This window comes from Typopeltis vanoorti, chromosome 3, assembly GCF_054136105.1.
Source record: "Typopeltis vanoorti isolate ZY-2024b chromosome 3, IOZ_Tvanoo_1.0, whole genome shotgun sequence".
Lineage (NCBI taxonomy): Eukaryota > Metazoa > Arthropoda > Arachnida > Uropygi > Thelyphonidae > Typopeltis > Typopeltis vanoorti.
In genome coordinates, this window is record NC_143551.1 from 116933341 (window position 1) to 116946901 (window position 13561).

Below are 13561 nucleotides of genomic sequence, written 5' to 3' on the forward strand. Positions count from 1 at the left end.
CATATCAATCCATCTATATCTTGGTCTTCCTTTGGGTAGTTTTCCTGGCAGAGAACACTTGTTTTGCTAATCTTTCCTCGCCCATTCTGTTCAAGTGACCATACCACCTGAGATTAGCTCTGCTAACACATTCCTGGATGCTGACAATGTCGAGTTCTTTCCTAATATCCTCGTTTTTAATATGATATTGCCACTAATGGCATCTGTTCATGCCTCTAATATTTCTCAGGACTCTCATATCTGTGGTCTCTAGTCTTTGGTCAAGTGTTTTACTTTTGACCCAGCTCTCAGATCCATAAATTAAAACTGGTTTGAATACTGTCTTGAATACAGCTAATTTAGTGCTCTGATTAATTTCTCCCTTATTCCATATGAATTTATTCAATTGACTTACTACAATACCAGCTTTGTTGATCCTGTTATTTCCATATTTAATTTACCATCTTCACTAAAAACGTGCCTAAATAGTTGAAATGTTTTACTTGTTCTATAGGTTCTCCATTCACAATGCAGTTGATATTTTAAATGCTTCTGCCTATTTTCATAGTCTTTGTCTTGTTATTGCTAACCTTCATACCAAATTTATTACAACAGTTATTCAATTTAGTCAGTGAATCTTGCAGACTTGTGGAGGATTTATTTAGAAGTATAACATCATCCGTATAAAGCAAAGAGCTAACATTAACATCTCCAATTTTGATATCAGATTTAATACCACTTTCCTTCATAATGTGATCCATATAGTTAATGAATAACAGAGGGGATAAAGTACATCCTTGTCTCACACCAGATTTAACATTAAACCATCTTCCTGTAATTCCTTCAATTCTAACTGCTGACTTAGAACTCAAACAAAGACTAAGTATTGCTTGATATAATGCCCCACTGGCACCTTGTCATATGCTTTTTCAAGATCTACAAAACTTAAATACAGATCTTTGTTATATTCCCATGATTTCTCAACTATTTGTCATAAAGTGAAAATCTGATGCTGACAGCCTCTATTTGGGCTGAATTCAGCTTGTTCTTCACCAAGTTTCTCTTCCACAATCCTTCTCAACCGTTTCTCAAGTATACTGATATAAATCTTACCAGGAACACTCATTAGAGAAATACCTCTGTAATTCGCACATTCAGTTTTATTTCCCTTTTTATATATGGGTACTATGGGAGCTCTTCTCAAGTTATCTGGAATTTGTCCCTCTGAACTATGCAGTGCAACCACTGTAGGACTTTTATACCTCCATACTTGTGCATTTCTGGTCAAATATCATCTATTCCAGCTGCCTTTCCACATTTCAGACTTTTGATGAATTTTTCTACTTTTTTTCTTCAGGTATAGATATCTAGATATTCCTGATTGCATATCTGGTCAGTGTTTTTTTTTATCATTGTGCTGCCTTCACTGCTAGTTTCATTTAGTAATTTTTCAAACTAATTACTCCATATTTCAAAGATATCTTTTTTTTCTCCAGTTTTCATATCACCTTTATCATCTCTAATTCCTTTTACAGCATTCTTACCTCCATTTCTGAGCTTCTTCAACAACCTCCAGAATATCTTGCTACCTTGGAAGTTTATTTTGAACTTGGTTAGACTATAGCATAGCAATATTCATATCCACCAGGACATGAATACTGCTATGCTTTAACGGAAGGGCCACTGTCCAGACCGGTTTCGACCTTTATTGAGGTCTCGTCAGTGGGAGGCAGACCCAGAGTGGTGACACTAAGCCAGAAGCAATAGAGAGGTCATATTTACCTTTACAAGTTAACAACCAGTGTACCACCTTATTGTTAAATTACTCTGGATTTAGAGAAAGATGTGGGAAGTTTATTTTGCACTTGGTTAGACTATAATAAATTTAGTTTAAACCTTTAACCAAATGACCTCTCTATTGCTTCTGGGTTAGACTATAATGAATTAAGTTTAATCCTTTATCCAAATGACCTCTCTATTGGGTCTGCCTCCCACTGACAAGACCTCAATAAAGGTCGAAACCTGTCTGGGTAATAGCCCTTCCCTTAATGCATAGCAGTATACATTTCTGCAAGGAGATGTGCTTTGAATTATGGGAGATACTGAGACAAGGAGTAATGAGATCTTGATCTACCTTTGCTACGAGTTGCCAAGGGATGTACCACCTTACCTCAGTCCTGACGATATTTTCAGGTGCAAACTTTGTTTGCTTACATTTGGATAAAGGATTAAACTAAATGTATTATATCTTGCTACCTTCTCCATATTTATTTTCTATGTTCTTGGCAAAGTCTTCCCATGACTTTTGTTTAGCTAGTTTTACATAGTGTTTAGCTTTCTCACATTTGTCTCTGTATTCTCTAAGAGCACAAGCTGATTTATTTGCCAGGAACTTTTGATAAGCTTTCTTCTTTTCCTTCACTATCTCTTTAACTTCCTGTGTCCACCAAGAAGTTCTAATTTTTCTATCCTTGCAGAAAACTTCACCACATGCCTCTCTAGCTGAATCAATCAGGCTTTTCTTCAAGGCTTGCCACTGAATCTCCAAGGTTTGGGTCCTGTTCTCAAACTCTTTCATTTTTCCTTCAATAATCTTTGTGCATTTTAGTCTACAGTTCACATCTGAGAGCTGCTCAACTTTTATTCGCTTTAAAACTTTCTTACATGCTCTTCTTTTCGATATGAAATTCAATTTTATGCTGCTCAAGACTAAATGGTGATCACTTCCAATTTCAAATCCTCTGTACACTCTAGTGTCCTGTACCAAGGAGAAGACATCACTATAAACACTAACATAGTCAATGAGACTTTTCTTATTCCTTGCGTCTTCTCTCCATGTGAATTTGTGCACATTTTTATGTTCGAACATGTTGTTAGTAATAACCAGTCCATGTCCTGAGCAGAAATTCAATAAGTATTTGCCATTATTATTAGCTTTGCTCTTTTCTCCAAATTTTCCCAAAATATTTTTGCATGCCTGACAATCATTTTTTACTCTGTTATTTAGATCCTCAACAAAGAGCAACTTTTCATATTTCATTGTGTCAGTTGCTTTTTCTAAAGCCTCAAAAAATTCCTCCACTTGTACCTTAGGAGAACCTTCTTTGGGACTATATACACAAATGTCTCATTGTCCAGTTCCACATTCTGATATTTGCCCACATCACTCTACTTGATATTTGCCTGCCATTCAAGAATATTAGCCTCGTATTTAGTGCTGAATACTATGGCTACTCCTTCTTTTCCTTGATTGTCATTGCCTGAATATAACATTTTGTATTAATTGCTCAGAAAGATCTCACCAGTTTTTGTGTTTTTTGATTCAGTCACCCCTATTATATCGATCTAGTACTTATCCAATTCCTCAGCTAGCTCCATATCTTTGCCATTAAGGCTTCTTATGTTGATAGTACTGATCTTGAACTCAGGTGATATTGAGTTGGGTGTGTTTTAGGGTTTGTTCAAGTAGCTGACTTTTCGCTTGGTCCTGGTTCCCTGGTGAAAACAGCAGGTGCCTTGTTTAACCGGGCGACGTCCCAGCCGGCATGAAATTCTGTCATAATTTCTTTATTTATTTCATATAAATTTTTCACTCCCTTGATGTCAGATTTGTGTATTCTATTATCTATTTCCATATTTAATTTGCCAACTGCTTCTTCTTCTTCTTCAGCAGCTTCTCCCACTTAAGTGGGGTCACTGTTTATTATGAGTCTCCTCCACACCTTCCTGTCTTGGGCTGTCACCACATCCAAGTTTTTCATCTTCAAGTCCTCTTCTACCAGCTCCCTCCATCTCTTCTTTGGCCGCCCACGCTTCCGCTTTCCTTGCACATCCATCTGCATGACCCTTCTTCCCACATATTCGTCCTCCCTCCTCATCACATGACCAAACCATCTCAACCTTGCCTCCTGTATTTTCGCTCCTAAGTTCGTAACTTTCACTGTTCCCCTGACATAGTTATTTCTCAGATGATCCTTTCTAGTCACACCGCACATCCACCTAAGCATTCTCATCTCTGCTACTTCCATCCTGCTAATGTTATTTTTCCTCAGGGCCACAGTTTCTATAGCATATGTCATAGCTGGCCTCACTACTGTCCTATAAATTTTGCCTTTCAGATTGATCGGCACCCTCTTATCACATAACACTCCAGCCATCTCCCTCCAGTTCCTCCAACCTGCTTGTATCCTGCATCCCACTTCCTTCTCACCTCCTCCATCTTCTTCCACTGTCGAACCTAAGTATCTAAAGTCTCTCACCTTCCTGATGACATTTCCTTCCAGCTCCAGGTCTGTCTCCTGGCCACCGCCCACTGCGCAACACATATACTCTGTCTTACTTCTGCTCAGTCTCATACCTCTCTCTTCCAGTACTTTTCTCCATCTTTCCAGTTTAGTTTCCGCTTCTTCTCTTGAATCTACACAGAGCAAGATGTCATCTGCATACAACATTGTCCAAGGTGCATCTTCTCTCACCTCCTCTGTTACCACCTCCATCACAATATTAAACAGAAACGGACTTAATGCTGACCCTTGATGCAAGCCAACTGTTACTTGAAAACTTTCTGTCTGTCCCAAACAGGTCCGAACACTTGTCTTCACATTTCTGTACATTTCCTGCACCAACCTGACATATTTCTCCGGCACCTTCTTCTCCCTCAGACACCTCCAGACTTCTTGCCTTGGCACTCTATCGTATGCTTTCTCCAGATCAATAAATACCAGATGTAGCTCCCTTTGTTTCTCTCGATATTTTTCCATCATCTGTCGTAACCCAAAGATAGCATCTGTTGTTGATCTTCCAGGCATGAAGCCAAATTGTTCCTTTGCAATCTCCACCTCCTCCCTCAATCTACCATCAAGAACCCTTTCTAGGATCTTCATTGTGTGGGACATCAACTTTATTCCTCTGTAATTTTTACAGTCTTGTGCATCCCCTTTACCCTTGTAGATGGGAACAAGAATACTCTCCCTCCATTCCTCGGGTATATTTTCCTGTTGGCAAACTTTCATGAACAGGTCCCACAGCAGGTCAATTCCCTCTTCCCCCAGTGCCTTCCATGCCTCCACTGGAATTCTGTCGGGGCCCACCGCTTTTCCATTCCTCATCCTCTTCATGGCCTCCGTCACTTCCATTCTACTGATGTTCTGCACCATCCCCTCAGAAGGCTGCCCATCTCCTCTGTGAGTCCTTGCATTTTCCTCATTCAGAAGTTCCTCAAAGTATATTTTCCATCTGTTTCTTATGTCCACATCCCTCCATAATACTCTTCCTTCAGCATCTTTGATCTGCCTCAATGCAAGAAATTGTGTCTAAATACCTAAATAAAATATTTTTATTTTACATGTTTTACAGGATCTCGATTCAGAAGTTTTCCATGTTCTTGCCTACTAAATTTAATAACCTTTGTCTTTTCATTGCTGATTTTTATGCCATATTTGCTACAGCAGTTATTCAATTTAGTTAAGGAATCCTGAAAACTTATATTGGATTTATTTAGGAGTGAAACATTATCAGCATAACAAACACCTGAGATCAATATCTCCAGTTTTGATATCAAGTTTAATATCGTTTTCCTTCATAATGTGATTCATATCACCATCATCATTTATCCATGTATGAATAGGGAATTATATACAGGAATATTTATATAATAAAAAATCCTTTAGATAAAGTCTATTAGAGATGAAAGTCGGTGAAGTTGCGCTGTTTTGCATCCAAATGATAAATATCAGATAGTTCATGCGCTTCACCTTCAAAAAAGAAGTTTGCTCATGTTTTCTTGGTTTTCCCCCTGTGTCCATTAGTCTGCATTTAGAGAGCAAGAACACTGAATGAGGTGAAGGTGGATGTCTAAGTTGGTGTTCCAACCATCTCAGTTGATTTTTTTAATTGTTTCTATTAGGGGTATTTGATGGTTTTCTTCAAGAATGACTGTATTAGGAATGTGATCCTGCCATTTATATCCTGGTGTTGTTTGAAGGCATGTTGTTTCAAAGCTATTGATGATATTAACTGCTCAATGAGTAGTGATGTTCGATGTCTGGATACCATATATAAATATGGTTCGACTGGTTTTCTGTGCAGATGAATATGTGGTAATGAGATTGGATTTCTAGATATTAGTTAAGACTTTTATGGAACTGAAGAGCTTTGTGTTTTCTTTTCACTATATCAGTTAGATGTAGGAACCAACATATTGAAAATCATTTACTTTTTCAAGAATGTGGTCATTTAGCCTAATATTTCCTTCAATTCTGTTCTTTAGGACAGTGCTCAATTTTTACATAAATTATCTAAGTGGTTTTGGCCAGTCTGAATGTTAGTTAATCAGTACAACATCTACAAAACAGAGACTGCTTATATGGGTTTGTCCTGCTGGATTTTCAAGAGTTATTCCGTTATTTTTCGTAAGTCTAAATATATAATCAAGGGTAATAATAAAAAGATATGGTGCCAAAGAGTCTTCCTGAAAATTGGAAATCTTTCAGTCTCTCTTCATTAATCATTACTCTTGCTTGATAATTGTACTGCAGTTCTGTTATTGTTTGATTATTTTCAAAGATATGTTATAATAACTGAGAATTCTGAACACCCTTTATCTATTGATTGAACTGAAAGTTTTTGAGAAATCAATGAAGTTTAAGATTAATGGAAGAATTTTATCTCGTGCTTCTTCTATCAATCTAGTAAAGAAGCAGATGTGTTCAACAGTGCTTCTGTTTCTTGATTTATGAATAGAAGAGGTGTTACATATAATTCAATTCAGTTCAGAAGAATACTGTTATAGATTTTCAGTGCAGAAGGAAGAAGTGTGATTCCTTTGTAATTTTCTGGGTTGTTTAGATTGCCTTTTTTGGGTATTGGTATAATCATTAGGCTTTCTCTCCATTGTGATGGAATGGTGGATGTAGCCAGAGCTGCATTACCGATATTTAACAGTCTCTGCTTATATCAAAATGCAGGTGATCTCTTATTCTTTTGGAGTTTTTAGTGCAGTTTGAAATTCTTGCATTGGAAATCGCTGATGAATTATTCCACATTTTTTCAAAGTAGTTCTTACACACTAAAGAGTTTTTCATTTTTGACTTCAGTCATTTTGCTATTTTTGGCTTTTTATTTTTAGTCTTTTGGACTTCCTTTCTTTGGTTCATAAGGAATTTGCTACCTGGTACATTTCTCTGGTTACAATTTTCTTTCTCATTTCAGAAGGCCATATATACTTGATCATTCGGTTCTTTTAACGATATATAGATTATGCATCCTCTGCTGTACTACTGCTTAATGTCACCATGTAGCTTCATCAATTCTTCAGTGGTTTGTGTTACCCAAACATAGATGGATTATGAAATATGAATGAAGATCTGATATGGTTTTTCAGGCATTTGGCCTTCTATTAGTTTAATAAATTTAGTTTAATCCTTTATTCAAGTGTGAGCAAACAAAGTTTGCACCTGAAAATATCTTCAGGACTGGGGCAAGGTAGTACAATACCGGGCAACTAGCAGCAAAGGTGGAGCATGCTGACATCACTTCTATCTCAGTATCTCCCATAATGCAAAACACATCTCCTTACAGATATGAATAATGTTATGCATTAAGGGAAAGGCTACTACCCAGACTAGTTTCGACCTTTATTGAGGTCTCTTCAGCGAGAGCCAGGTCCCAGAGGTGGAGATACCTGGCAGAAGCAATGGCAGGTCATCTTTACCTATAAGAGTGCCACCTTTTTTATTAAATTACTCGGATTAGAGAAAGATGTTGAAAGTTTATTTTTCACTTGGTTAGACTATAATAAATTTAGTTTAATCCTTTATCCAAGTGTGAGCAAACAAAGTTTGTGCCTGAAAATATATTCAGGACTGGGGTAAGGTAGTACCAACACCAAGCAACTCGCAGCAAAGGTGGAGCAAGCTGACATCACATCTATCTCAGTATCTCCCATAATGCAAAACACATCTCCTTACAGATATGTATAATGTTATGCATTAAGGGAAGGGCCACTACCAAGACTAGTTTCGACCTTTATTGAGGTCTCTTCAGTGAGAGTAATTTAATAAAAAGGTGGCACACTGTTTGGTAGCTCCTATTGGTAAAGATGACCTGCCATTGCTTCTGCTTGGTATCTCCACCTCAGCGCCTGGCTCCCACTGAAGAGACCTCAATAAAGGTCGAAACTAGTCTGGGTAGTGGCCCTTCCCTTAATTCATAACATTATACATATCCGTAAGGAAATGTGTTTTGCATTATGTAAGATACCGAGATAGGAGTGATGTCAGCTTGCTCCACCTTTGATGCGAGTTGCCCAGTGTTGTACTACCTTACCCCAGTCCTGATGATATTTTCAGGTGCAAACTTTGTTTGCTCACACTTGGATAAAGGATTAAACTAAATTTATTATAGTCTAACCAAGTGAAAAATAAATTTTCAATTTCTATTAGCTTGTTTTATAGTCCTTCTTTATGCTGAATTTGTATGTAGGAAGAGTTAGGTCATTCTAGTGATATTTATTGATTATTCTTGTTTTAGGTTTAAAAGCACTGTAACGAAGTTTTGTGTGGACTTTATTCTGTGATCGAAGTTTAGCTCTAAACTGTTGTAAGCTCTGCAATTCTGAGCTGATCTCACCAACTTTACATTGATTACAAAATAATCAATCTGTGATCTTGTTCCATTTGGATGTTCCAAGGTCCATTTTTTGGGGGGATTTGTGTGGAAATTTGCCCTGTGGGTTGACAAGGTTATGAGTATTAAATAGTTCAGCTAGAAGATATCTATTTTCATTTATTGCATTGTGGCACATGAAAGGTCCTATATTTTTTGTAATTTGTGAAACAGACAATTCTATTTGCGCATTAAACTCTCCACTTATGATGTAGAGATACTGTGTTGGGACAGTGTAGAGAGAGAGAGAGAGAGAGTCTGAGTTGATTGTAGAAAGCATTCTTGAAGTTTTCATCTACAGTCTCAATTGAAAAGAATAACATGTAAGAAAGTTTTAAAGCGAATAAAAGTTGAGCAGCTCTCGGATGTGAACTGTAGACTAAAATATACAAAGATTATTGAAAAAAAAATGAAAGAGTTTGAGAACACGAACCAAACTTTGGAGATTCAGTGACAGGCCTTGAAGAAAACCCTGATTGATTCAGCCAGAGAGGCATGTGGTGAGGTTGTCTGCAAGGATAGAAAAATCAGAACTCCATGATAGACACAGGAAGTTAAAGAGGCAGTGAAGGAAAAGAAGAAAGCATATCAAAAGTTCCTGGCAAATAAGTCAGCTTTTGCTCTTAGAGAATACAGAGACAAATGTAAGAAAGCTAAACACTGTGTAAATCTAGCTAAACAAAAGTAATGGGAGGACTTTGGTAAGAATATAGAAAATAAATGTCAAGAAGGTGGCAAAATATTCTGGAGGTTGTTGAAGAAGCTTAGGAATGGAGAAAAGAGTGCTGTAAAAGGAGTTAGAGATGATAAAGGTGATATGAAAACAGGAGAAAAAGATATCCTTGAAGTATGGAGTAATTACTTTGAAAAATTGCTAAATGAAACAAGCAGTGATGACAGCACAGTGGTAAAAAACACTGACCAGGCATGCAGTCAGGAATACATATCCATACTTGAAGTAGAAAAAGCCATCAAAGGCTTGAAATGTGGAAAGGCAGCAGGAGTAGATGATATTCGAGCAGAAATGCTGAAGTATGAAGAATTACAGAGGTATTTCCCTACTGAGTGTTCCTGGTAAGATTTATGCAAGTATACTTGAGAAACGGTTGAGAAGAATTGTGGAAGAAAAGCTTGGTGAAGAACAAGCTGGATTCAGGTCAAATAAAGGCTGTAAGGATCAAATCTTCACTTTACGACAAATAGTGGAGAAATTATGGGAATATAACAAAGATCTGTATTTATGTTTTGTCAATTTGGAAAAGGCATATGACAAGGTGCCAAGAGAGAAGCTATTCAATACGCTACAGTTATATGGTGTTAATGGGGCATTATATCAAGCAATACTTAGTCTTTATTTGAGTTGTAAGTCAGCAGTTAGAATTGAAGGAAGTACAGGAAGATGGTTTAATGTTCAATCTGGTGTATGACAAGAACGTAGGTTATCCGCCTCTGTTATTCATTATCTATATGGATCACATTATGAAGGAAAGTGGTATTAAACATGATATCAGAATTAGAGATGTTAATGTCAGCTCTTTGCTTTATGCCGATGATGTTATACTAATAAATAAATCTGCTACAAGTTTGCAAGATTCCCTGACTAAATTGAATAACTGTTGGAATAGATATGGTATGAAGGTCAGCATTAAAAAGACAAAGACAATGAAAATAGGTAGAATTGTTGAAAATGTCAACTCTGTTGTGAACGGGGAACCTGTGGAACAAGTAAAACATTTCAGCTACTTAGGCACGAATTTTACTGAAGATGGTACATTAAATATGGAAATAGACAACAGAATCAACAAAGCAGGTATGGTAGGAAGTCAATTGAATAATTTCATATGGAATAAGAGAGAAATTAGTCAGAACACTAAAGTCTGCAGATATGAGAGTCCTGAGAAAGATTACAGGCATGAACAGATGGCATCAATGGCAATATCATATTAAAAACGAGGATATCAGGAAAGAACTTGACATTGTCAGCATCCAGGAGCGTGTTAGCAGAGCTGATCTCAGGTGGTATGGTTACTTAAACAGAATGGACGAGGAAAGATTAGCAAAACAAGTGTTCTCTGCCAGGTTGGCAGGAAAACACCCAGAGGAAGACCAAGATATAGGTGGATTGATACAGTACAAAGTGCCTTAGATGATAGAAATATAAGATCTGATAATGTTGGAGTCTTGACAAGTAACAGACTGATTTGGAGGAAAATTGTAGATAGGAAGTTAGTAATGATGTAAATTTTTCATGTAGTACTATCATATCCTGTACACCCCTTGAGGGGGGTACATATCAGGAATTTGATGATGAGTCTCAATGGGTGCACAAGTGCAATTTATTGTTGCTTTTGGGTCTGAGTTTAAAGTTATGGCTATTATTCTGACAGTGACTTTGGAGATAGATGAGATGTAACTATAGATTCTTTTGTTGACCAGGATTCAGATTCCTCCATTACAAGTCCATTTTTTTGCAATTTGATGCGACTTCATTCCATTTGAAATTTATTCTCCACTAATGTTCTTGGATGGAGGCTGCATCAAGGTTTGCTTAATCTGTTTTGGTGCAAAGTTCATGAAATTTTCCACAAGAGGATCCAATCATTGTAAGTGGATATAATGTGTGTGCTTCTCCAGAGTTGATGTTTTGAATGCCTATGGCTTTCAAAACATACGTTCAGCATATACGTTCAGCAAATTGCAGCTAGACTCACCGATATTCATTTGCACTTGTCACTGTACGTAACAAGTGAATCTGACACCGCTCTCTGAGCAGTGTCATTACAGATAAATTGTATGCTTGCGTGCGTTATTTCTGTGAAATATGAAACTTTTATTACTGGTGCGTGTTCATGGTGAGGGTGAAATATTTTTGGTAAATCTTATTTTGTTAAAATAACATATAAATATTTATTTATTATAGATACAAGGCTGAATTATGACGAGTATCACTGTTGAAAATATGAAAAGAATTATATTTTTTCAATTACCGTTACACGAAACAAATGCACTGTGATCTAACGCAGTGTCGGAATTATCGTGTTCAGCCAATTGCAGCTAGACTTGCCAATATTCGTTTGCACTTGTGAATCACTGTACGTAACAAGTGAATCCGACACTGCTCTCTGAGCAGTGTCACTATTGTATGCTTGCATGCATTATTTCTGTGAGATACGAAACTTTTATTATTGATGTATGTTCGTGGTGAGGGTGAAATATTTTTAATAAAGCAATTTTTTAAAATGTAAATTTATTCATTAATAAATTGGTTACTGATTAGGAAAAAAATAATCATTTATTTTTTATTTTGTATATGCAGCATCCCCACTTAAAATTTTCACAGACCGCCACTGTTTAATATCAAACCTAACTGCTGAATTACAAATTAAATAATAATCTTGTAATAATGCTAATCTTGTAAATGACACCAAAATATCTTTGGTGTCATTTACAATATATGTCATTTACATATATTTCTATTTAATATGAATAAAAGTATTCTAATGAGTATTCCTTTAATTTACTGTTTTATGTAAAAGATTTATTTTACCTGACACTGTATTAATTGATTTCCACCACCTTCTTGATATGTTCATATTCTGAGTTACCTGAGAAAGCCTAGACTCTTGCAGTTCAGAATATTCTACACAAAAATAGCAATAAAGACCAAAATATGAAACTGCATAGCACAATGATATAATTTAAAGGAGACACAAACTGTAAATCATCAAGCTTTGAAAACTAAATGAGCATTTTAAGAAAACTATCAGTCATGTTTGTTTAATAAGTGCATAAAATGTAAAATGAAATTCTCTATGTACATCTTTTTTAAAAGATGTATGTAGAGACTATATTTAAAGTCTCTACATAACTCATTTAAAGACTTTAAATGAGTTTAGGAGTCATGTGTACTTAACTGATCAATACTTGACTGAATTAATCATTTGGAATACATAACATTTATGGCTTGTATCAATTTTTAAAAACAGTAATTATCAGAATAGTTAACACAACACTCATGTATTACACTGTCGATATGCCCAAAATCCTCCAACTGTCAGATGCATGTATCGTACACATACATTACATGAGCTGATTGTTTTATACTCTTATTGTCACAGAGTTACTGCTTTCCTTTTCAACAGTGAACTAGATCATCAGGTGATAGCTGCTGACATGTGCTAAAATGTCATTTCCAACATATCCTAGCCATGTGGTTAAATGGAGAACACAATGTCCATATAGCATGGCCACATTGTGGGTTTGAGAAGGACAAAACATAAATCTTACATGGAGGTGATACAGTATGCAAAGCATGCTGCTTTGGAAAGTGTAATCTCAGTATTCCTCAAATGCTGTCATGGACATTACTGTTGAGCAGCTCTTTCTGTAGGATGGTGTCCTTTGTGCTGGCCAAAATGATGCAACATCAGGTTTTTCTGGTAAAAGAACAAAGCTATTATGACCACAGATACAGAGAGCTTTTTCCTATTTGTGTTAAATTCACACCAAAATTCTCCAAAAAGCTCTCTGTATTTATGGTCATAATAGCTTTGCTCTTTTACTAGTGGAAACTGAATCAACATGCATCATGTTGGCCAGCACAAAGGACACCATTCAAACACTACAGGAAGAGCTGTTCAACACGAATGACAAGCTCTGGACGATTCTCTTGAATGTCTTCAACATTTCAGCACAAAAAGAATTTTAAAAAAGTGAAGATCCACCATATCCAAAAATTCAATAATCAAGAAAACTTACCATTTGCCTGTCAATCCTTTTACTCAAGAAAGAAGCTATTAATGCTCTTAGCCATTTCCTGTGAAGTAGTCCATGAGCTCTCTCTCATAAGTCTATCAAAGCATCTTGACATCACCAAAGTGACATCATATATGAGGGGGGGGGTTGGAAAGTTTTGATA

The 13561-nt window shown here is 36.4% G+C and overlaps 1 protein-coding gene across 2 annotated transcripts in view; it reads right to left on the reverse strand.

Annotated features, from left to right (window-relative positions):
• LOC150108495 (protection of telomeres protein 1-like) overlaps positions 1-13561 on the reverse strand; it is a 492786-nt gene that overhangs the window by 53602 nt on the left and 425623 nt on the right. For both annotated transcript variants that reach the window (XM_090415908.1, XM_090415909.1), the window contains exon 15: positions 12191-12283. In XM_090415908.1, coding sequence (XP_090272034.1) covers positions 12191-12283 — 93 coding nt within the window. The remainder of the gene's footprint in view (positions 1-12190; positions 12284-13561) is intronic.